We start from the raw sequence: 26647 nt of genomic DNA on the forward strand, positions 1-26647 counted from the left end.
TTGGGTTTTCTTTTTATCGTAATAAAGATTGTAAGGTATTAACACATAGGCTAGAACCTGACTGTGCTATCTGCTCTTAAGTCACGCTTCAGCGATCACAAATGTTGGAAAATAGGAATTGTTGAAGGGGCGTTGGGGTATTCAAATTTCTGCAATATTCACAACGTGTGCGCGCCGTTTCTGGTAGCTCTCAATATCCCCGTGAGCGCGCAGAGGCGATACAGAAGGAAAGGAGGCAACAGGAAAACGGATGAACAGCGGCGTGGGGAAAAAAAAACTGCTAAAGCGGATTTGTGGCATTATCTTTTCATCTTTGTGTTATTGGCGGAAATTTTGAGTCATTCAAGCGGAAACATCACCATCTGCTTACAGGTTTATCTGCTTTTATTATGAGCATGAGCGACGCATCTCGTGGCAGTTCTCGTTCTCTTTAGATCTTCGCTCGTGCGCCGAGCATACATTATCGGGGATTCGACAGCGCATCTCGCTTCCCATGAAGCGTTAGATCTGATGGGAGGCATACCGGATACATTATTAATACCCAGACTGTACTGAACAGCTTAAAATGCGTCTTGTCGGTTTTACCATGGACCTTCCCATTTTTGCAATGTGATCTTGGTGGTCTAGGCTATTTCTTTGAAAGCGGAGGAGGGAAATTAGACGGGTTTTTCTTAACGAACGCTCCGGAATCACGCTCCCATCAACTGAACAATTTCATGTTCGTGTGTATTGTAAGGCAACGTTAGAAATACAATAATTAGTGTCTAAGTAATAGAATCGAAGGAGGTCAGCGCTCACCTTTGCGTAACTGATCGAATCTTTGTCATCATTTGTCTTCAGCCTCTGGATACGCGGCAGAAGCGCATTTGAGGGAACAAGTGGGGCAGATAGGTGGAGATAGAGACGGGGATACGAGAAAACATCCGAGAGGAGAGTAGGCACATTGGGAAAGCGAGAGAGAGAAAATGCTGCCTTCGCAAGAAGCCTCCAAGATTTATCATGACAACTACATGCGGAACTCGCGGGCCATCGGCGTACTGTGGGCTATCTTCACCATCTGTTTCGCCATCATCAATGTGGTGGTCTTCATCCAGCCCTACTGGATCGGGGACAGCGTCAACACACCACACGCCGGCTACTTCGGCTTGTTCCACTACTGTGTGGGCGAGGGCAACTCAAATCGGGAGCTGACATGCCAGGGAACATTCGCTGACTTCAGCTCCATCCCGTCGGGTGCGTTCAAGGCGGCCTCCTTCTTCGTGTTGCTCTCCATGGTACTCATTCTGAGCTGCATCGCCTGCATGGCGCTCTTTTTCTTCTGCAACACCGCCACCGTCTACAAGACCTGCGCCTGGATGCAGCTGCTTTGCGGTGAGTGAGAAAAGTATCTTTCCCTGTTTTTTTTTTTTTTTTTTTTTTTCCCCCCAGAAGCTACGATATGGCACATTATGTGATCTCTTCAGCCAGTGGTGTGTTTAAGGTTTTTAAGTTATGTGCCTGTTTTGAAATTTGTGTGAGTGGCTTACTAAATGGCTGGATGTTCGATCTTACATCTCATACGCATTCCATATTTTTATGCCATATGGAAACGTGTCACATTTTATGTTTTGCATACATTAGTGGCAATGAAATAAAACTGACTTGCCTCCAAATATGGTATACTGAATTAACAGAATCTGATATATGCAATTTAAAACGAACTGGGTTTTAAGGTTACAAGACTCCTGTCCGGTTGGACTGTTGGGTTTAAAGATTTAAGTCTAGTTCAACAATGGAACTTTTGACCTAAAGATTAGTTCAGAAATAATAACTTGTGCATCTTAACCTCCCATCCCCAACATACAGTCTTGTATGTGATGAAGCCTACAGTATAGATTGCTAATTACCTAAAGGTGGAAGAGTAGCCAAAACTGTGCTCAAGTATTGTTACTTTACAATAATAATTACTCAAGTAGAATTAAAAGTACTAATTTATATTATTACTTAAGTAAAAGCAAGTATCTAGCAAAAAGACAACTCGAATAGGGAATTACTTAATCGGATCTCATTTAAGAGCAACAAATTGTTACTTTTTTTTTGTGCCCACAAAAAAGGTGGCTCTTTTAGTAGTTTACACTGAATTTGAATCCATCTTTTAAATCCAATTTTCTATTAGGCAAGGTTTTTAAGTGACCGAGCAATTTAATTTTACAGTTTCAGAATACATATGTTGCTTTTTCATAAATAAGGATTTTATTACACTTAAATGTACAAACATACTTCTAAAATGTACGGGTGAATAATTTTCTCTTATAGTTGGCCTCAGGAATGTCCCTCTTCAATGTCCACTAATTGTCTGCCAACACAGAGGGGCTCCACTTTCCTTGGTATTGCTTTTCCTTACTATATATGCAAGTAGGTGGATATACTGGGACAGAAAATAAACTATGGGTGATGGAGAAATAAAGAGAACATATTTGGATTCAGCGTGTAAAAATGCATAAGAAACATTTTTTATGGGACATACTTTGTTAATGCATGTAATCAAAATAGCAAAAATCACTGCCTGATTTAGGCAGCACATGGAAACACCACATCAGTATGTCCAAAACATAATTTTTCTTTGAATTAATTTTAATAAAACTTGCTGGTAACTTCCGATGATATACCATCTTCATTTAATCTAGCCTTAATTCATTTAACACCACATAAATAATGTTTGAAGAAGCTGGATGTGGTTGTTACACAACATTGAATAAGGAAATTTCATTATATAAGAAATGTCAATATATAAAATCAGTAGCAATCCTTAATATTTAAAGCAATGGAAAATTGTTTTCTCTTGTAATAATGCCATGGAACATGCATTGCTAGATGACATGATTTAGTTCAGTGGTTGCATTTGTTACTTTTGTCTGTTGCTATCTAGCCATGGATTTTCGATCAGAATATCCTTGATCTCACCATATTACAAGACTTTACTTTCATATTAATAATGCACATTAGGAAAGGGTACAGAGAGTACATGCATATTTGTGAACCTTAAAGGAGCCATCAGTTATTAATACCACCTAAAAGTAGCAAACAATATTTATGAAAGTGAATCCTTTTTTTTCCCCCTTCTTTTTAAATATAATTTAAAAAGCTCTCATGAGGTGATCAATCAAATCAATAAGCATTTGCTCCATATTGTGGGCTTTATGCAACCATGTTTAAAATGGATTTAGTACAGATACTGACACATCCAGACCACTAGGTGTCAGTATAATGGCTGATTGTTCTTAATATTATTAATCATTGGAAAATAATGACTTATTAGTCCTTTAAAGAAAAGGACATGGGTACATTTTGTAAATTTGTTAATGCACCATAGCGGAGTGCTCCTCCCCTTTCACTCCACATGGGAAATCTTGCCTATTTGCACTTTGTCTGTCTACTTTATCCCGTTGTCTAGCTAAATAACTTCAGTGGCTTTCTGAAGAAAATAGGTGCCACTCAGTGGCTGCTTTTTGCGGTAACCCTCTCACACTCGACAGTCCAGGTTGCAGCAACAGCAGGAGTTGAACAAAATGTATGTTAACCCAACATTATTTTAACATACAACAAGGGGAACATAGATTAATATAATGGCGTAAAAGTGCATTTTGAACTCGCAAATGTACTCGAGTAAGAGTTGCCTATAAAGTAAATGACTCTTAAAAGGACAATTTGTTTAAAAATGTTTCTTTAGTAGCTTAAATGTAAGGGAGTAGCGCTAAATGTAGCATGTTACTACTACCTCTGCTAATTACACACACCTTAACAAAGAAAGAAACAAAGTGTAAATGAATTGGTGAATGTGTAAGTGCATTTGTTGCAGTCTGTGCAGGTATAGGAGGGCATGAGGACTGTGTGAGTGAAACTCAAACCTTCTTCCATCACTCAGTACACACAACCAATCAGACTCTTTTCATTGCAAATAGCTGATATTCGAGACTAAACCTTGTCATAACCCTCAGAAATCATGATAATTGGCAAAAAACAACCAGGTGGACCCACGCAAGCATGCCACCCTGCCTCTGCTGGCTGTCTGCAGGTGCTGAAATTTTAACCAATGACATTATATTTCTGCTTCCAAATCAGGGGTTTCAGTCTGTGGTCATGTGATAGACCATTTGCTTATACAAATACAATGTCATTGTACAGCTGCATCTACCAAGGCAAACACCTGGACCCAACTTACCATATTTGGCCTCAGGAGATCTATCTATGCTGTGTAAAAGCAGATAAAAGACTTGCACACACACACTCTGGCACACAGAGATGTGCATGTACACTCGTGTTATAGATGGTATCTGTTCTAGTGTCTTGTGTTATTTTAGAGCATGGGATGTGGATAAAGCCACTATGAGCATTGCTATGCATTAGTACCTTGTGAAAGATAAGACCAGTAAGAAACATCCTCCTCATCCTTATCTCATAGAGGGAGAGGAGGTGTTATAGAAACCATGGCTTGATACTTTTCCTTCATGAAATGGTGTGATTGTTGCTTATTCTCATTTCAGGCCAAATGCCTCTCCTACTTTCATCCAGGTATGACGTTTATGGAGTTTTCTTGTGCTCCCTCGCTTTTGGAAAGGTCAGATTGCTTGCTTGTTTGAAATAAGATGTTTATGTTAGTGTGGCCTTTAGAGTCATCCCCACAGCTGTGATCATGTTACTCTTGTCTACCTGCCTCTACCATTCAGTTTCACCTTTTCTATCTATCTATCTATCTATCTATCTATCTATCTATCTATCTATCTATCTATCTATCTATCTATCTATCTATCTATCTATCTATCTATCTATCTATCTATCTGGCATCCATTTTTAAGTATTTTGCTATATTTGCAGGTCTGAAGACTGGGAGATGGCGTTTATACACTAACAGTGTTGTGTGTGTTTTGGTTTATGTAGGCCATGTTACAGCTCAGCATGTGCGGGAGTGTGGGTGTATGATTGGTGTGTGTGTGTGCGCTGTGTTGGCACCTTGTTCTTATTCCCCTCAGTAACACTAGTTCAGTTTGGCCGTCCTGCTCATTTTAATACTCTCACTTCTCTACTTTTCTTTTCTCTACTTTTATCTTTATCATCAGTTTGGTAGCGACAGAACAAGCAGTTTCTCTGTAAATGAACCGCAGGAGTAGTTGTGGTTGGTTTTAAGAATCACTTTGTTTTTAAATTGTTCATTTTTGTTGCCATTTTATTATTATTCTTATTATTATTAGAGACTAGTTTTATGCATTTTTCTTTAGCTGGATAGCTTCTGAACCTTTGCTGAGGAGGCCCGTTATAATCACTGTCCTGCTCAAAAAACCTCAAAGCAGTTTAACTACATTTCCCTTTGTATGGCTACTTATCTGCACTTTCTGTACACCAGTCATTCCCACTACAGCTACACAGGACAGCCTGTCCATGGTAAAGTATGCTGAGTATGAGAGTATACCAACCGCCTCATGGAGGAAAGAGTCAATATGAAAAATGGCTGAGACCACACCATCAAACACTCCTTGTCAAGTAAGAAAGGCTGAGTGTGCCTTTGTGTGGTATGTAACAAAACAATAGTGATGTGTGTTGTGTATACAGGAACTGTGCTGTGATCAGGCAAAGAGATAGCTTTGATGCCTCCGGAAGAAAACGCTTCCTTTTGAAATATTACCAGCTGGTTTTAAAAGCAGCCAGGGCCCAAGCAAAAGAGCACTTTCCTTCTAATGGTAGCTTTCACTGACTACTTGAGCACACAAGCAAGAATGCAAACATTTCGACTAGCACGTCAGTGTCCATTGATCATTCAAAGAATCCTGTCCCCTACTTTTGATTTTTTTACACATATAAATGAATCAAGGCCACACTGGAGCAGCAGTGGTGTATATGTGAGTTTGCTTTGGTGTTGCAGAGATTAGACTCATTTGTAATGTGTACTTGTGGTCTACATCAGAGTGCATGTCATATGTGTCACTGGTGAATAGTAAGCCCTCCATAGCAACACTTTTTGTGGGTGAGCTCTCATGGGGAAACAACAAAACTGAGCTCGAATAATTTCTACCTGTTTGTCATCTGTTTTTAAATTAATGCAAATAAATGCAAATGTTTGCTTTAAAATAAAGAGATTAAAAGGCAAACATGAAAAGAGCCTTAAAGTAGTTGTCTGCACAGGGAAGCCACTAGATTAAAGTTTAATTTAAATGGAGAATTAGGGCCAGTAATCTAGATGTTTGCTGGACTTAATCTGGAGTGAATATGCAATTTGTAAGGGCACTTTTTTTTGGCAAAAAGCAGAGAGAGAGAGAGAGAGAGAGAGAGAGAGAATATAACAATTTGTTTATTGGCCAAAAAAACCCCTTTATTTCCATAGCAGCACCATAATGTCAGACAGTGTTAGGAGCTGTAGGATTTTTCCCCTTATGCTAGGAGCTCATACCTTACCCTACCCATAATCCTTTTCTGTCCCCGAGGGGGTTAAGCTTCCACCATTTTGACACTGCTGCGTGCAAATGCAGCATCTGCAGGAGATGATGCATGAATGCAAATCTATGCCCCTCCCACTGCATTGAGCACACAAGGTGGAAACAGGAAACATGCATGACAGGGAATAATTGCCTGGCTACAAACAGACCTGCATCTGCTGTACAGCCCCCCTACATGGGCTTTGTTTGATGCATTTAAGGAGTGACTGAATGATGGGTGTGCTTGGGGAGACAGAGAGAGAGTGTGTATGTGTAAAGGTACTATATGTATGTCCAATGTTCTGGGCTCTCGTAATAACGATAGTTTCATCAGCCCAACTGCCCTGGGCTCAGCTGCTCACCTCACACACACACATCTCTAGCCTCCCTTTCATAACCCTTCTCATTCTTTTCTCCTTGTTTTCCATCAAACCAGTACTAAGCGGCTAGCTCTTTTGCCACAGCTTCCTGCTCACGTTGGCCCTTGGGTGCTTTTTGTGGTGCATTTCTCTCCGAAGGCCCCCTTGTGGAGCTCCACAGTAGGGCTCTTTTTCACACCTATAATTCAACAGCCAGTCTAAATAAGTCTAAAGAAGAGAGTTAAAAGGATGTTTGTGCACACACCCGCATCCACACACACAAGCGTGCCTCTATCTGGACAAATGATGTCCTGATATTGGAACCAACCGTAAGTAAAATTCTGCAGTGTAAATAAAAATGAGAAAAGATCAAAGCTTTTTGAGGGTCTGCTTTAGTAGCTTTCATCTGGTTTCCACTGTAATGGCATGATAGTGTTTGTGAGGCACCCTTTACCCTTAAATTGAAATATATTGTGAAAGATACAAGACAGTAATGTTAGGTACCCAATTTAATCAGACTTGGTCCCTAAGTAAAAATAAAATATGCCTTCTGAACCAAACACTAAATTAGACTGCTTATGCACAAAACACTACATTCCTTCACACTACTCTCATCTTTCTCTTCACATTGCACCAAAAACGTGTACAGAATACTGATCAATGAGGTACTGACTCTGCATATCGATGAGAGACCTCTTCATATTGATTCTGAATATTGATGAGGGACAGCCAGTTGGATACAAAGCTTCAGGCATGCATACTCACACACACCCAAGCACATGCGGCACACACACTAACACCATCAATACTTAAATTTGCTCATATTTGCTAATTGACACACAATTTACTAGTTTCACCAGTATTTTTCTTCAGTTTCCTTTTGCCTACACGCTGCACATAAATTTCTGTTTAATTAACGTCTGTATATAGGTAAAAGCATTAGACTCTAGGCCTGCATGAAGTTGTAGTTCTTTGTGGTTAATTAGCTTACATATGGGGCCTTATGCAGATACTGTGTCTTTCTAGTGATAAAGCAGGAGCTGATATCATTATTGCAGTTCTGCTGGCCACAGTCTTCAGAGCAGTGCTTGCACTAGTTAGACCCTACTGGGGAGGGGGAGAAGGAGAAGGAGAAGGAGAAGGGGAGAGAGAGAGAGAGAGAGAGAGAGAGAGAGAGAGAGAGAGAGAGAGAGAGAGAGAGAGAGAGAGAGAGAGAGAGAGAGAGAGAGAGAGAGAGAGAGAGAGAGAGATTCTTAATACGTATGAACAAATTATATTTGTACATAAACACAGAAACAAGCATGCCCACTGCATGGTAATTACAGTTACACTACATTTGACCATCTAAGAAGAAGTGTCTCATTATACAAAAGATAAAAACTCAGCAAACACACGCACACAACGACAGCATTAAGAGTTAGTTTAGTGTGTACAACCACCTTTCAAGTTCAGTTAAATTCTACGTGGAATGCCATATAATTCGTGCGTGCGTGCGTGTGTGTGTGTGTGTGTGTGCATCACTGCATGGAGAACTCAGCCACCGCTTTTCTCCAGGTGACTCAAGTCGTAATAGCCCTGTATAGATTTTTAATCAGCCCTCCTTCCTGTGTAGCAGTTGCAATTGCATTGCAGTTTTGTAGCGAGGGGGGCAAAACTGCTCGTCTCCTTCACAGCTGCTAACGCTGCAGATAATGATGCAAGCCTCCAAGGCATCAAACTGTCAATCAGTGTCAAGCATGGAAGTATCGATCCTCAGCTATAATGGATGGTATTCGGATGTGTTAATAAGCTCTGTGCTGAATAGAAGCCTGGAAGGCATTTCCTGGCAAGGATCAAATATGCCATGGAGACTTGGTAGAAGAACACAACAGTTAAAGAAGAGCACATACATTAAGGCCAGTGCTCAGACTTTGGATATTAATTTCTTTGCATCACATTTTAATTGAACCATCATAGTAAAGGTATTTTCTACATTTTACATTTTGTGTTTGTTCCTCCGTCACACTCTGCTTGAATCATTTATGCTAAATAAGAACAAGATCTGCATGTGCCAGGGTAACCCGGGCGATCTGTAACACCACTTTTTGGCCTTGCCTGTTGTCTCAGACACACTCCAGTGGATGGGCTGCTGAATCAACATAGACACATGCACATATTTTTAATTGAGAAATGTCAAACTGATGTATAGACATGTGTCTTACTACCCCTACCACAAGTACATCTTTAAATGTAATGCTTTTGTGTGAATTAGAAATGATTATAGGACTGTTTAGCTGTAAGCATTTCTGATGCCAAAAACAGGACTTAAAAGTATTTGATTTTCCAAAAGTCTAAAAGAGGTCAATTTGGGTTGGAGTAAAGAGAGCTTTTACTATTTAAAATGGAATTCATGAAGTAAAAGATAAAGATTCGAAATGATAAAAGCATTGCTGTATTTTATATTAAATTACCATAAACACTTTCTGCTATGGGACATGTCTACATTTACAGCATTTAGTGGAAACGTTTATCCAAATGGATTTACGATTGAGACCGAGTACAGTTTCAGCAATTGAGGGTTATGGGCATTGCTTAGAGGATTAACAGTGGTAACTCGCAATGGTTTGGTGAACTGGCAACCTTCTGACAACCTTAACTGCTGAGCTACCCCTGCCCAATAGAACTGAGATACTATGAGTGCTTTGAGTGTCTGCTATACCTAGATCTTGTATGCACAGAGCTACTGACGTACATGAATAAGGTGGTCTCCAACTACACACACACACACTATATATATGAACACACCTGGCATTCTTTTGGGTTTTCTCTACAGACACGTTTCTGTCAGGCTTTATGCATATGCTGAGGTTTCCCATGTCAGACCACAGACACCCCCACTGGAAAGGAGAAAGTGTGCAAAAATGTGTGCCGATTGCTCCATGGCCTGGTGAGCATGTGTGTGTCCACATGTACATGTGCGTCTCTGCGTGTGAGTGTTTCATAGAAAATGATGACATCTCTCTGGCCAGCCTGTCCATGAGGATGGACAAAGCCCACTGCTCCTGTTTCGTGTTCCTGCCATTCACACCACTCGCAGGACTAATCAGCACATTATTTAAATATTATTTGATATTTGAATTTGATATCAATATCAATGCCATGTTACAGTTCTCTAGAATTCAAAGGTTTTTAGGATGATTATACCTATAGTCTGCATCAGTAGAAGCAGTAAGTTAGTAGTCAAACACACATTCACTTTGTAGAACAGAGGCAGTAAACACATACAGAATAAACAGCAAAAATATTTCTATTTTTGTTTTCCATGCTTTTGACTAGAAAGTGCATGTTGGGCATTTCTGCCTGCTTCCTCTGCCATGGTATCCTTTTGACTCGTAAAAATCTTTCAGCAAATTTTTAAGACCTACATCTCTGCACTTTTTGACTGTGCGGAACAGATCCCAGCTCCCAGGAGAACTGAAACCGCATGGGATCGTTTGGACAGGAAAAGGAACAGAAAGCAGCCAAAAGGGGGGAAAAAAAGTCAAAGGAAGAAGCTTGGAAGAATTTACTGTGGTGCCAGTTTTTAATTTAAGCATATTAATCTTTTTAGATTCATACATACGCACACACGCACACATACCAATCAGTCACAACATTAAAACCACTGAAAAGTGAAGTGAATAACATCGATTATCTCGTTACAGTGGCACCTGTCAAGGCGTGCCATATATTAGGCTGCAAGTGAACAGTCAGTTCTTGAAGTTGATGTGTTGGAAGCAGGAATAATGAGCAAGTGTAAGGATCTGGGCAACTTTGACAAGAGCCCAGTTGTGAAGGCTAGATGATTGGGTCAGAGCATCTCTAAAGCAACAGGTCTTGTGGGGTGTTCCCTGTATGCAGTGGTTAGTACCTACCAAAAGAGGTCAAAGGAAGGACGACTAGTAAACTGGCAACAGGGTCATGTGCATCCAAGGTCATCGATGCATGTGAGGAGCGAAAGGTCTGATCTTGTAGAAAAGCTCCTGTAGCAACTTGCTGAGAAAGTCAATGCTGGATATACTAGAACACACACACACACCTTTATGTAAACCTCATACACATTTAAGTATAATAAATGTGTATGAAATTAAGTAGAATTTAAGTCTCTTTCCTCCATCCAAAACTAACATAAGCTTCAATAAACATGCTTTTCACCCACATGTGGCCTGTCCAAAGTTTTTGAATCCATCTCTCCAAGAGTCATCTACATATGAGACAGGAAGGGAGAGCGAGAGAAAGGATGTGTTTTACACTAAAGCATGCTTAGTTGTACACTAATATATACTTAGCTATGTGGGAGAGTAATATATGTGTGCAGCAGTAATTTATGTAAACTTGAGTAAGTGAAAGAGGGACAGGAGGAGAGAACAAGGAAGATGATATTTATGTTAGGACTAGTGTGTGCATAAATGAAAGTGAGAAATCCAGAAATGAGGAGGATAAAGATGAAAGTTTGAGTGTGTGTGTGTGTGTGTGTGTGTGTGTGTGTGTGTGTGTGTGTGTGGAGAGTGGTGAGGGGAGTGGGGAGTGGGGAGGGGAGGGGATGATGTGAATAAGGACTTCAAAGAGTTAGCGCAGCATCAGCTCTGCACTGATCTCCAACCTGAGGGCAAACAGAGACAATCCCCAAAGAGAAGCAGGGTTACACACACACACACAGATATGCTTAATCCTTCGCTGGTTCACACAGTCCAAACGCCCTGAGGTGTTCCACAACTGGCCTGGAACAGAAAGCAAAAAAAGGCCTGGGATTCTTGGCTGTAGCCAGGTGCTGGACACTGGACATGTGACTTTGTCCATGCAGTCAGGATTCAGGAGTGATTAAACTCATGCAGCAACAAGGGACACAGGGACAAGGTGAAGAAGCAGTCATTACCGTCAGCTCATCTGCTCCACCGTCGTTGGCTGGAGAAATGTCAGCGAGCGAGAGCAACCCCCCCCCCCCCCAACCCCAGGAGAGTGCTTCAGGCTGGGGTGAAACCAGGCTCCCTGGGACAGCCCCCCTTCCACAGCAGCTCTGCTGTTATTCAAACAGGCTGGAGACAGCAGTGTATGATCAGGTCCTGTCTTTACACATCAGAGCGGAAGAGAGAGGGAGAAATCTCTGCATCTGTGACACAATAGTGATTTGTACTGCAGCATGTTGCATTTAAAATAAGACGTTGTATATGAGGTTAAAGGGGAGATGCTCAACTTTGTTTAAAGGATATTTATATCCATGTTGGGTAAAACACATTTGAATTGCAGCCCTTTTCATACTCTCCTCATCTCAGGGGACATAAAGTGATTGGATTATAATAGTCACGTTTTGTACTTGGTTGCAAATGTTTCGCGGTCAATGATTGCTGAAAGCCTGCCACCTGTGTATGTTGCCTGCCTCTGGGGGTCTATATGGGTGATGCTCCTGCTGACCTGCAGTGCAGATCTTTGCAGTACCTGCTTGATTTGGGGCCTTTTTATATCCTCTACCCCTGTGTTCAGTAAGTGAGATCCATGCTCATGGTGACTGACAAACACTCCTCTGTATGGCCATAAAAAAACTTTTTATTTGCTTTAGCAGTTAATTTCGGGTCATTGTCCTACTTCTAGGTGAAAAGATATGATACGATCTCAAACAGATCCTTTACAGAAACTTACACACTATATAGAACAACTTTACACATACTCACACTATCTCCCTACTAACCAGAACTCCTACACTCTCCTCTTTCCACCGCTTTGCTATAGTTTTCCAGGTCTGCCTTTCTGTTCTGTCATTTTGACATCTTGTGGAAAACCCTCTGGGGTCATTCTGGTGTATCTTTATGGCAGTCACGTACACATCTATGCCAAGATGTTAAATAGAGGTTTTTGTCTGCTCAACCATCTTTCTTAATTTTTGAAAGTATTATTCACTACTATGGTCTTCAGTGGTCTGCGTAGTCTGTTTGATATTACTGAGGTCACTGGTGCACTTGAGATTCATTTCAAATCCAGTGTACTACAGCTAGAAGCCAAAACTAGAGTGTTTCTTCTTATGATGTGCCTTTTACAAAAACAGCATTCAGTCAGGTGCCCTGGTGCTTGATTGATTTTAACACAGTATGGCACCCAACCATCCCATATGACTGCTAAGCCTATCTGTTTGAAGCTTCTTAATATAGATTCTAATAAATATTGTGTCAGCACGTTTATTCAGGATAATTATCTATATATACTCATCCATTCTAACTTAAAAAAACACACCTCTCCTTCAAACAGATTCATGTGCAAGTAACCTGGTGGATTAGTGGAATGCATAAGAGACAGAGAAATAGACAGACAGACTGTAACAGAGAGAGAGAGAGAGAGAGAGAGAGACAGAGAGACAGACAGACAGACAGACAGACAGACACACACAGACAGACAGACAGACAGACAGACAGACAGACAGACAGGGAGACAGACAGAGAGAGAAAGGGGCTGTCACCTTATGGTTAAGAGTGTGCTCTGGTACCTGCTGCATCTTTGCATTGTCAACCAGAGTTAAGTTTCTCAAGTTTCTTTATAATCATCACTCACTTGAGCAAAATTATGTAAATGGTCATTTAAAAAAGCAAACACTCACAATATTTAGTGTTGTGTGTTAACTGCTAAATTATCAGGTCTTACCATCAAGTTTTGTAAAGCACTGCCAGGACGTGTGTGTCTGTGCGTCTAACATTAATAAAAATAATTCATTTTGATCTAATAGGTCTAATGTAACGTGTGGTTGTGAAAGCTCTGTTAAACAATTTCTTGTGGTGTGGGGATCTGTGCATGTATTAGTGTAGATTTTGTTACTTCATTAAGCTTTAATTGAGCCTATGTGGGGGACCATGTTTTCTATGTGTGAAGGGACACATGGCCAAAAGACAACCCTGAATGAATTCCTGGCTGAAACAGGAAGAGGGATTGCATGCAGAACATTTCAAATCCTCACGAATAGTGCATCAGATTCACTGTGATGTGCATTCTTCTCTACCTGCCCTTGACTTCTGAAACTCCTCCCAACTGTCCTTTCAGTCCTTGTTCAGAGCCTTTTTGAGCAGACAAGTAACAGTGCACAGAAGCCCAACTTAAGGCTTGGCTTTATTTAGTTCAGATGAGTTAAAATAGCACTACAAGAACGGTGATTGAAAACAAAGGTAGTAGGTTTTACTTTGGGATCAAACTCCCTTGAGCTGTTGTCTGCATATCAAGAGTTTCTTTGTGGTTTGCAATGGTGCAATGAACACTGGAGATCAAATCTCTCACTGCCCTCCTCCCCTCCTCTGAGTCTTTCAATCTCTATGATTAATCAGCACCGGCGTCTCTGTAGGTTCCATGCCGCAGAACTGCAGAATCAAGGGATCCTGTAGAAATAACCCGTCTCCTCTTTTTTCTTTTTGCATATTTTTTTTCCTCACTTTGTCATTCTATTTTGTCTCTCGATCAAATGAGATTGGGGCAATGGTGTCAAGTCCACTTAGTCTAATGGATGCCAACATTTTGTGTTTTAAAAAGTGGATTGTGCCTTTAAGTGAACGCTCATTGTTAGAAAAATTATCAAGCAGTCTTGCCTTCCCATGCACCAAGCTTGGAGGACTTTGGTTTGTTGGGGAAGGGGGGGGGGGGGGGGGGTTTGCATGGTTGCTGGGTTTTTTTTCTGGTCCCAGGATAAAATCTCCCAAAACAGTGACACAGGCTTGAAAAGGATGCAAGTGCAGCACTGATGGAAGGAGTACTTTTGGCTGAGGAGGCATTTGGTGTGGGTGTGTGTGTGTGTGAGAAGGTTTGGCTGATGGGGCATTTGGGGTGCATGTATGAGTGTGTGTATGAGAGGGAGACAGAGCACTTTTGGCTGATGGAGGCATTTGGGGAGGGGGTGCAAGGTTGTAGTTTTGGCTGATGGGGACATTTGGGTTGTGAGTCTGTGTGAGAGTGGTTTTGGCTGAGTGGTACATTTCGGGTCTGTGCGTGTGTGTCCATTTGTGCAGAGGAAACGTTGTTAATCTCTGCAGGTGCAGGGCTCTGCTTTAGGGAGAGAACTGCTGTCATGTCAGTGCATCCCCCTGCACTCTGTTCTCAGGTGCGTTAGGTTCCCCCACCTGTGTACTGGCCTGCTCTACAGGACCTGCTCTCTTTAAAAGGAGATAATACTATTACATGTTGCTAGGAAGATTCACATTATTTACACAACCTTTAACATTAAAAGCTTCTAATTTCCAAGCATGCGCTGAGTGGGAGGTGTCAACAGGGGTCATGTTGTACTGTATGTGCTCCCTCCAGCCAGGACTCACTTGACCTTCCTATGACCCTGAATGGAAATCAAATGAAGACAGGGTTGGTTCTAGTTCACCATAACTAGAACATTTTCATTTTTATGCCATATTTAATGGGCAACGATAAAGTGGACCTTTCTTCCACTTTTCTAGTTCAATTTGGTAGATCTTTACTGATCTGGATACCATCTCTCGCCCTCTCTCTCTTCTGCTTTTGTGTGTGTGTCTGTGCATGCATGTGTGTAGCTGTGTGCCTGGTGTTGGGCTGTATGATTTTTCCAGATGGCTGGGATGCAGAGGTGATCCGGGACATGTGTGGAGAGGACACGGGGAAGTACACACTGGGGAACTGCTCGGTGCGCTGGGCCTACATCCTGGCCATCATCGGCATCCTGGATGCACTCATCCTCTCCTTCCTCGCTTTTGTCCTTGGAAACCGCCAGAGCGACTTTCTGCAAGACGAAGTCAAGGCTGACAATAAAGGTGAGGGTTTGCTAGTATAAGTGACTTGGTGTGGTAGCCTAATGGCAAATGTTGATAAGGCTTTTCAGATTTATTTGAAAACTAGTAAAAGTCACAGGAATAGAGAAGCAGAGTAACTCTATACTATAGGTCATTACTGGACTGGACATTACTCCTATACATTAAACATATTTAATATATCTAAGGCAATCTGAATTCAGCTGCTATCGGACAGTTAGTTGTTAGGCTTTCCTGTCTGGGGATGCCTGACTGTAAAACACTGAAAGCACTGCACCTAAAACCCATCACCCAATCAGTGGATGTGCCTAATGTCCACTGGTTCTTGCTCATGCTTCTAAATCCCCTGCATGATAAATTAATCAGAAAACAAGCAAGGTGGCATGAAAACAAACATCCAAAGAACACTTAGCTGTTTTGCAGATGATATGTGATTGATCCCATAAGCCACAGCTTTTTTTGAATAAATAAAATGAATGAATAAAAATAACCAAAAACATCTCAGTGTGAGCCACAAAGAAACAGCTGATAGTAACATCTGACTGAAGGAGTCCTCGCTCCAGGATATTGTCACTCAGAAACTTAGCAGGCTCCTACAAGCTCCCTCAAGGACAGAAGGGAATCCCCCATTTGAATCAAAATGGCTGCCACACTACTGTGGGTCTCGATTAAATGAGGAGATGAGTGGGCTTGATTCATGGCTTCTCCATCTTGTCTTGTTTACTCCTTTCAGTTGGCTGATGTTCATGTTTGATGGCAGTCTGGAGGATAGGGGTGGAGGAGGAGGTTTGACACTCCTGAAAGTGTGAGAGGTCACGTGTTCATAAATATTTCATTCTCTCTTGTGCAAGACATCTGTGCTAGAGCTGCTCCTTGCTACTATTGTAGTGACAGGCAGATTTCATCATCTGCTGAGGTTTTTCGATCAATCATGGTGTGCCCATAATTCATATGCCTTTGAGCAGGAGGATTGTCGTGTGTGCTGCGCACTAAGGCTTTATAAGAGTAATGTCTTTGCTTGACTACTAATAAATCATGTATGATAAGCATCGTTACTGTCTCCATAAGATACATTACAACATGATCAAAGGGAAAAGCAGGAGGAGGGAGAGAATGTGAATGGTGGAGAACAGAGAAAATATGTTGAGCTGCGTAAAAAAGAAAGAAAGAATAAGAAATATAATAAGACGAAGAAGAAGAAGAAATCACCACCCAATTCCTTCATAGCCTTCTGATTCTATTGAGGAAGTTGCTATGGTTACGTGTCTGATTCCGGCAGGATAAGAAGGCTACTGCTCTCTCCCCAACGACTCAGCACTCTGCAGCTGTACTCTCTCGCTCTCGCTCTCACTCTCTCTCTCGCCCTCTCGCACACGCACACAAATAGACATCATTTCCCTCTCTCATTTTATTTCAGAGTGGTGGGGGGTGTGGGGGTAAGGTTGAGAGAAGGAGAAGAGAGAGGCAGGGGTTTACTGTGCGTGTGTGGAGGTACAAAGCATCTGTGATAGCCAGGGAATCAGCACTGCAGCATCAATAAAAACCTGGTGGCACATTGCCAAGGCACCCCCACCTCCTATTTGTTCTCACTCACTTTAATCCACTCTGCTGTAACCTCACCGTTTTCTCTCTGTCCAAAAAGCCCTTCATAATTCACCAAATCTCTCCTCCTGTGCACAGCTTCACTGCTGCTGTTTCAAATGTATCTCCCCTTTCCCCTACCACGCACGCGCACGCACACGCACGCACACGCGCACACACACACACACGCACACACACACACACACACACACACACACACACAGAGAGACAAACCCTTTTCCATCATCATTCTAAGTGCTAAACCCAGTCACGTCCCGTTAGCGTTAACGAGAGAGTATGTGAGCTGAAGCCATTAGCATCATGCTAATGAGCATGGAGCTGCTTTTTTGTCCTCGTTACAGTTTACAGAACCTGGAGGGAATCCTAGAGCAGCTGATCGTGACTCTCAGTATCTCTCAGTAGTGCCAGAATGCACCTGTACAGGAAGGCTATAGCACAGTGACTGAGATCAATTATTCTACTGCAGAGCGAGAGCTTATCTGTTTACCACAGTGTACATTTTCATCCACTTTTTGTATATATTCAGAGATTGAAATAAACAATGCCTGTAGGTACAATGTTTTAGATGGTAAATTGTGTGAAAGTAACTCTTTCAATGCGGTAAAGACTACATGAATTCAGCCTGATTTAGACACAACTTTGTTGTAACAAATGCCCAGAGCTGGGCCTGAAATGTGTGTCAGGAATGAGCAACGGGCCTTGTGACAATCAAATAACAGCGATGTGGCATCTGGGAAGTCCCGCAAAACCATGATTGGTAGTGTTGCCAGTCTCTGACATAATGGCCATCATGAAAGACAAAAATATTGTGTAATCTAATCCCGGCATTAGTCAAGAGCACAGGTACTTATCCATTTATTTGATATGTAACAGGTTGTTCCAAATATCTTCAATCCACTGTTTCTCCTGCTTGCCTCTCTCCAAACATCCTGCAGACTGCAAATCTTTTCTGGCAATTCACTTCCTCTGTAAATAAGACATAAGCCATTTGACTTATGATTGAAGTCAATAGACTACACTGCATACAGAAGGCAAAAGACAGTGTCCTTAACGTCTCTCTGACACATTGCAGTGGTATACAAGATTTGAAATGTGAAATTCTTAACATTATACAATACAGAAAGCATTAAACCTTGATTATACATTTTTATATTCATTGAAACTGTGTGCAACTGTGTATTTGATGCACACTCTCACGGAAACACAGAACGAACTAAACAACCATTTCTATTCTGTCTTTCCAGACTTTGCAGTATCCAGGGTAAGTCTCCCCTTGTGGCTGTGGCTTTCGTGCTTGTGATGCCGTATGCAGTGGTTGTCCTTCAAATGTCAGTATTGTGATGCTGTAAACCTGACAGTATGTACACTTTGGTGTCGAGGTGGGTTAGCGCTAAGCTTGCTCGTCCCTCGCTGTGTATTAGCTCTTTCAAACCTGAACTGAACTCAAACTCGATCTCGATGTCACACCAAATACACAGCCCTTAGTGGCCTCAGATAAGGATCACAGCAGCAAGGCAGTGGCAGCAACAGCATGGCAGTGGTGGCAGAAGAGAGGCTTTGGTGGCAGCAATGTGGCAGGGGTGGCAGCAGAGAGGATGGGGTGGCAGCAATGTGGCAGGGGTGGCAGCAGAGAGGAAGGGGTGGCAGCAATGTGGCAGGGGTGGCAGCAGAGAGGAAGGGGTGGCAGCAATGTGGCAGGGGTGGCAGCAGAGAGGAAGGGGTGGCAGCAATGTGGCAGGGGTGGCAGCAGAGAGGATTTTGGCAGCAATGTGGCGGGGTGGCAGCAGAGAGGATGGGGTGGCAGCAATGTGGCAGGGGTGGCAGCAGAGAGGATGGGGTGGCAGCAGCAAGCGCTACAGAGTCTTTTAGTGTCTTGCTAAGCCCTGGAAGATAAAGTACGGGGAAGGAGAGCATGCAGGAAAAGACATGGTGGAGAAGCGCACCGTGACCAAAGATGCCTCCGGCAGCAAGCACTCTCTATGGAACACCCAAATGCCTCAGCTGGGGTACCGACGTCAGGTCAGGGAACACGTTCGCTTGAGCTGTGACACATTCCCTGTAGCCCCACAGGCGAGCACACATTTACACTCATGTCTTTAAAGTAGAGAACAAAAAGGGGGAAATGCAGCTTAATTACTAGAAAACAAACATGTAAAAGCATAAACAAAATAATTGTGACTCAAATAGTAGCCAACAGACTGCATGGAAAAATGCATGTGTGAAAGCTTAGAAGCAAATAGAAGCAAAAATCTTTCCAGCTAGCTACATTCTATTAAAATAAGGCAGAATAAACACTCAGTGCGTAAAAAACATTACTATTTCCCCCAGTATTCAAAAATGGAAATAAAACAGTCAGAACTCCAGCTGGTTCAGAAGAGGTTAGAGCAAATAGATTGGTCATTCCGTTGTAGGCGGACTTGCTATTTCTGGCCCAATTTATAGGCTACTGAAGAAGGAAACTCAGTGATCATTATTATTGTGAAGACTGAACTTCTGCCTTTTCTTCATAAGGATGGATAGCATGCGAAAAGTTAGAGATAATGTAATCCTCATACTACTGATCAACAGTGGTGTTTCCACCCCAGCAGCCACTGCATCTGGTCTCTACGCTCTGACTGGATGGTATAAGATCATACAAACAAACGAATCGGTTGATTTCTCAGTCTGTTTGTCTTGCCTGGAATTATGCATGTAATCCTAGCATGTGGCTTAAGTCTGCTTTAGCCAGAAAGACTCTGGGTTTGAATGTTCTCGTCTGGTTTGTTCCTACTAAACGAGTGGTGCAGAACTGACACCTCGGCTGTCATGTGTCATTTCTCCTCAAATGCCTCTCCCTAATTCAAACCTCACCCTGTGTATAAGAAGCAATTTATTGTTACCAATTAAGTATGAGATGCAATCAACAGCAGGGCTCTGCCTGATGGATATATGGATTTGATGATAATGTAAGGTTACGATTGGACAGTTGGAAAACTAGAATAGTTTTAGACTTGATGGTATAAGATAACAGCACTCGGGTACAGTAACCAATGAATAATGAGTTATCAATATAATGGCAATCATGTGAGCCAGCACTTTGGGAAAGGAAAGCAAATGCCACCAAGTTAGACTTAATCATTGGGCAAAATGGATAGAGCATTCAGGAAAATGTCTCGACTGCAAAAATAATCTGAGGTGTCAGAGTGGAAAAATAAAACTTCACATGTTCACATTGCACATTAGACTGTACATTGCTATGTTGCATCTAAATGCCGAATGCATTATGATGTTTACCAGCAATATACTGACCTTGCTATAAAGTGACTGGGAAGCAAATACCAGTAAGTCAGTATAAAAGCACACTGACTGCCTTGTGCAGTTGTTTCTGTGTTCATGACAACCTTTCAGAGGCACTTTTCTGAAGTAGGACGTTAGGAAACTGGATGATATTATGCACATACTACAAGAGCTCTGTTGAAGTGAAAACATCCACAAAATGCAGCCATCCTGCTGTTATGCTAACTCTCACACAGTCTGTTTCACAAAGAAAATGAGTTTAATCAGGTGTACTGACTTCCATGTCCACTAGCTCTTCTTCACTGACAGAGGGTTTTGAGCAGAATGATCCTTCCATGAATCCAGGTAAGGACAGACCACCTGTCCGCCCTGCTTAGCCGGACTTGAGTAATTAATATCTTGGGATGGTCTATCTCGAGCCAACTCATAATGATGGCCTGTAAGGAAGAGAAGCTGAGCCTGGGCGTCTGGCCCAAAAGTCTCTATAAACACTCGGAGCAGGGGAGCAGAATGTGTGTGTGTCGGTTGGTCGGGAGTGTCTAAAAACCTCCATAAACACCCGGAGCAGGGGAATGGGGGGAGGGGAGGTTGCCAGGTGGTTCTCATTGCTCCGCCGTATGTTTTGCTTTTCATTATGCTATTTTTTTCCTTTCTATAATGAGGCAATACTAGAGCTGGCCAGTGTGTGGTGGGGTAGAGCATTGGCCCGGGCCAAGTGGGACGCCTAGCCTCCCAGAGTTTCAGGTGTCATAAGATAGTCATTAATGGTGTTACGGCAGATTATTGCTGGTGTAATATCCCTGTGATGCTGCAGTCCATTCTTGTTCCCATAGTCCTGGCAGATTGATTTCTGCGCATGTAATCCAGTTTTCATTAAATTGGCAAGCAGTTCTCCATGAGTCATCTGAAAGTGCTACTGCTATTATTAAACCAGCAGGCTAGACAAACAGTAAACCTCTATCAGGCCTCAGTCCAGTAAATGAGGTGTGTGTGTGTGTGTGTGTGTGTGTGTGTGTGTGTGTGTGTGTGTGTGTTGCTTTGAAGTAATGAGAATGGTTGGCATCTAATAAAACACCAGTTTTTGGCAGCTCCAGACTTTTAAGCACTACTTCTGGGCAGTGGTCTGTTTCATGAAGTGTCTTTGTGAGTGTTAGAGGCGACTTAATCTAGATGATGCTGATAAATTTGTGTCAGAGGGTTTTAAATAAGACTCCATTTGATTGGGTCTTTCTTATATGGTGAAAAGAAATCGGACAGGCATTTTGCCTCACCGTCCACTGACGTGAAGTGAAGAGATGCCTTGATTTCTTTACTCAAGCCCCCCTTTTAAAATGCAGGGTGACTGTGGTGGCAGTGAGAGGCTCAGGGCATGTGTAAGATGCAAGATCAGAACTTTAACCTGTAATAAGTTTAATACGAATTCTTCAATGACAGCTACTAGCTGTATTGGTAGAGAGTTAAGAATTACAGTTTTACATATTTTGCCTCTTGGATATGTCAGGCGATCAACACAGAACTGTTTTTTTTTTGTTTTGTTTTTTTCCATTAAACTTAAAAATACTCCCAGGTCAAATCAAAACATTAATGCACATGCAAACTTCACATTTGTTTTGTGTTGCTCTGAAGGTCTTTTGTCCCCTGCAGCTGTACCAACACTGGCTATGCCCCAGAAATTCAACTCAGCCCAAAACAGCACCCTTTCATCCTTAGCTTCCTCCCTGCATTCTATTCCTTCTTCATCTCTCGCTCCTCTGGAGTGGTTACAAAGCAGGCTCCTCCCACCGTTTCCAGACCTCCCGACTGACATCAGAAACAGGGCATTACTGTTGGTAGTACCACCCTTTGTTGCTGATTGGAGGCCACAGCTGCCATTGCTTGACAAGCAGATGAGTTGGGTTAGGCCAGATCAGCACCAAGGGGAGCCTTCAGTGACCACCATCACAGGGTGATGTGGACTCTACTGGCTACTCGGAGTCGGTCTGGATGTGCTAGTCCACCATAGTTCATGTAAACGTTCTTGCCTGTTGATTTCCACTCAGCCTCTTTTCTGTGTCTTCTTCCAGATTGAGATCCATGACACAAAGGATCCCCGTTTCAGAGTCCAGCGGTTCCACTGAAGAGATGCCACCTCCTCCTCCACCTCTCCCCTTCTTCTGTCCTCCTGTCCCTCCTCCTCTCAGGTCTGCGTCTCTGACCTCAGTTAGGAAGCTGCTAGCTCAGCTCTTTGTAATATAGGACTAGCCGGCAGCACACTTCAAGAAGAGATTTGACACTCAGACACACGTTCAAAGAGAATTCAAAATCAAGACAAAAAAAAAATAAATCAGCTTTACAAAAACCAACAACTCTGGGAAAGTGATTAAACTTACACAGTATTATTATGATTATGATTATTATATATTATTACTATGACAACAATATTACAGTGAAGATTATGCTTGCAACAGCAGCATCATGTTCAAATTTACATATTTTATCTAAAATGGGAAAAGTAATCATTTCTAGCTTTAAGAAATTACATTGTAATGAATCAATGCATATGTAGAAGTGCTTGGGTGCTACTGGAGACACAGATGAAGGAAAAAAAAAAATCAAGCCAAAAATCAAATAAAATTAAAAAAGGAGAATTTTTTTGTACAGCACAAAGTGTAATTCTGAAGACTGTCTTTTTTTCTGGAAGATTTTGAACTCCCTTCTTTGTACATGTGGTCAGCAACAAGAGACTAGTATGGAAAAGAAGTAGTTTGTTTGTAAATAATAGATTTCTATGGAGACAGGGTACAGACATGACATGTTTATCTACCCAAACTATGTTCCTTCTACACCCTGGAGTGGATTACAGTGCATCATCTTTATCTCTTGATCAGACCTGAAGTACCAGTTCTCAGAGCTTATAGCTACACAACATGAGGCAGCCTGTGTTCAAGCTGGTTAAACCCCCATAAAACTTTTATTTTGGCATGGAACTTTCCTTTTACAGAGCTACGTTTCTTTTTTTATTTTTAATTTAACCTTTCTGAAGAACAGTGGGGGAGATGATGTTATAAACAATGACATTTTAATAATTATGATTACAATAATTTCAATGACTGATTATTTATTCTTGATATAGTTGTTTTCTTTCATTTTTTTCCATTTATTTTAACCATTTTGTCTCGAGGAAAAGCCCTGCATGCTGCATTTTACTCAGGCCCAACGAGTGGAGCACTGATAAGTTGTAATTTACCATCAAGACCCAACAAGTAGAGCATCATGAGACTGTACAATGGAACAGCACAACAAAGCTAATCACAATGGGTCAAGTGTGATCTCTAGGAGCACCTATATGTTTTGAAGTGAAAAAGCAGACTGAAGATTTGAAGACTTGAATTCAAGATTCAGTTCACTGTTGGCTTCTAAACTCACGTTAGCCTGAAACATGTTTTTGTGTTTTGTGCAATGAACAAACCACTGTTACAACCAACCCTAAGAAAATGAATATTTTTAATTACAGAATTCTTCTAAACTCTGCACTAGTCTCAATTCAGGCCATCAGAAGTTCAATTACATAACTTTGGACACACCATGGAATCCTTATTTCCATCAAGAGGGGGAAAATGTTGGAATAGTAGTGATGTCAGTCATTTATTTTTAGGTCACATCTGGGCAATCATGATCAATTAGTATGAAATGACATACTGATTGTCAGTGCTGATGCCAGGTGTGTAATTATAAGGCAGGTACAGAGTTGCCAAACCGTTCCCTGCTACGAGCGTTTGTGTATGTTTTGGTGGGTGTGGTGTTTTTTGAAGGTGATGTAGTTCTAAAAACTGGTCTGCACGTTGCAACACTCCGTAACAGGGCCTTTACACAGAAACAGAGATCACTGAGGCTAACTGTGCACTTACAAAACACTTACTCTATCTAGATGTTTATATTCAACGTGTGTTTATATTGTCATTAACAGTTGCATTTTCATTTTCTGGTCAGTGTTGGTTTTCTAAGTTCCCCCAAATAATCTTTAGATAAAATATCTTTTGTGCTCCTTGGGAAGAGCTTTGCTTGTACAGTGACTTTCCATGCACTCCACAAGGAAGTATTTAATTGATGCTAGGAATCACTTCCTAGGTCATGCAAAGGACAGCACACACTGCACTAACCTTGAGGGTGGGTCTGGCTAGCACTGTGCAGATTCATAGTTTGACAATTTTTAAAGATAATTTAACAAGGACACCAAGCTGAAGAGTGAAATGTGAATTCCTCCGTATGGTGCTTTATCCCCATTCCTCTCCACCGCCCCACCCGACGGACGTGAGCATGTGCTGGATGAATGGAACGGGCGAGAGAGGAGCAGTAGAGACAGAGAAGAGCAGCCCACCGATGATGCCTGGAACACAGCAGCAATTATGCTTTTGTGGACATATAGGAGAACCTCCAGGTCTCCACATATACCGCTACTCCCTGCTACCATATTCTCTCTGCCACTGTCGCTTGTGAGGACTTACAAATGCAACCTTGCATTTCCTCGACAACATATTAAAATTAATAATGGTTTTGGGTCATGTTTAGTTTCATGCCTTTTCACTACAAAATCTTTCTTTTGCGCATTTGTGGAGCCAAAACATTCTCCACTACAGTCCAGGAGGAGCCCAAACTGCAGGGTTCATTGTTTTTCATGCTCGAGCCTACCCGATTCAGCTCACTGATTAGCCAATGGATGAGCTGATTTGGTATGTAGACGCAGCAGAGCCACTGGTCTGCAGTGCTGGGATCTCCTCACTGGAAAACATCACACAGCCCTCAGGAGTTTTCAGTCAGCAAAGAAAAATAGTGAGAATTGTTTACAGTTAGGAAAGAAAGCAGATACAGAAATATCATTGGGTGTTTTTGAATAATTTTTGTTTCACATAGTGAAGAATTATGATTCAACATATGGTTTAAATTTCATTACTGGAAAAATAAAGAAAACCGAAACACAATGGCATGATTTGCATTAAAAAAGAATCATGTATGCTTGTGAATAAATTAAGGCGCACACACACATTCAGTGATGGCTCTAAGTGCCATGTTGTGGACCTTCTTAAAAAACGAGTGGTTGTGCTGTGCACTAAGAAGGGCTTTTTGGATGCTGGAGTAAGACAAATGCTTCACATGACAACTCCTCTTTAAGGTCCCTGCATCAATCCACTGCCCTTTACAGGCAAAACACAAGTGCTGTTGCAGGGGGGTTTTGGGGGTTTTTTTTCCCGTTTTGTGGGGTCCCAAGAGTACACTGTGCTGAACATATTGTCCTTGATGCAAAAATGCATGCAGGGAAACATACGCAAGCTTGGCTAGAGCAGCAGAGCCCGACCCCTACCCTGCCCCCAGAATTTATACAGCATCATTGTTAAACTTTTTTGGTATCAGTTACTTCTGCTTGAGTTATTGAGTTAGGGAGTTATTTTCTTGATATTGATTATATTTATGAGCCTAATTGTAAATCCAATAGGTAAAATGACTAATTCATTATGTTATTGTTTTTACAGCTTTTTCATTTCATTAATAGCCCACACTGATTTCTTTAACATGAGATGATGTAAAAGTTTTTTTGTTTTTTTGTTGTTTTTTTTTAAAGCTGTCAAGTGGTCATTTTATTCTTAATCCAGAACCTGAGATTCTGTCATTACTGGTATTTGCTGATTAATGAACACGTTTCCAAAGCTCTCAGCTTTAGTAACACAATCACAATGCCAGTTTTCTATCAATAACAGTCCTCCTCTTCAACTCAGGGTGGACATACGCCTCCAGTCTTGAGAGAGATTTAATTAGTACTAATTATTAATATTTCAGCTGCTTGCCCTGGTAGTTAGCATACATGCACTGTCACTTTTCTCTCATTCTTCTCAATGATTTTCTCATTTTCTATGTAACCTTTGCCTTTGGAAAAACATGTGCCAGAACAATGCGAGCACACTGCAGTGCACAAATGGCAGGAGTCTTTCTGCGGTATGTATTTGATTTGCTCCCCTGTGCATCATGGTATTGAATGCCTTTCTGTTGGTTTTGCTTTTTGCTGTAGTTGTAAATGTTCTTTTTTTCTCTGATATTTCTGGGATACTGCGATGTCTCTCAATAAATTGGGATGAGAATGTTTCAGCAAGTTTGTCACAGGAGAGTACAAAATGGCTGACATTGTCACCACCACTTATACATTGTCGGTGTTGTTGTTTTAAAAGATGAAAAA

The 26647-nt window shown here is 41.6% G+C and overlaps 1 protein-coding gene across 3 annotated transcripts; it reads left to right on the top strand.

Annotated features, from left to right (window-relative positions):
• Positions 1 to 234: 234 nt before the first annotated feature.
• On the top strand, positions 235 to 26647 carry lhfpl4a (LHFPL tetraspan subfamily member 4a). 3 transcript variants are annotated; one of them, XM_081718472.1, is made up of 5 exons: positions 235 to 372; positions 841 to 1371; positions 15331 to 15567; positions 18411 to 18427; positions 22506 to 26647. In XM_081718472.1, the coding sequence occupies exons 2-5, from the start codon at positions 966 to 968 to the stop codon at positions 22557 to 22559; spliced, it is 714 nt and encodes a 237-aa protein (XP_081574598.1). In that variant the 5' UTR covers positions 235 to 372; positions 841 to 965; the 3' UTR covers positions 22560 to 26647. The 3 variants fall into 3 exon arrangements, with proteins under 3 accessions (XP_081574598.1, XP_035379853.2, XP_035379852.1); XM_035523960.2 differs by having other exon boundaries at positions 235 to 1371; XM_035523959.2 differs by lacking the exon at positions 18411 to 18427 and having other exon boundaries at positions 235 to 1371.

Source organism: Electrophorus electricus, chromosome 7 (assembly GCF_041902795.1).
Source record: "Electrophorus electricus isolate QZ-2024a chromosome 7, ASM4190279v1, whole genome shotgun sequence".
NCBI classification, from domain to species: domain Eukaryota; kingdom Metazoa; phylum Chordata; class Actinopteri; order Gymnotiformes; family Gymnotidae; genus Electrophorus; species Electrophorus electricus.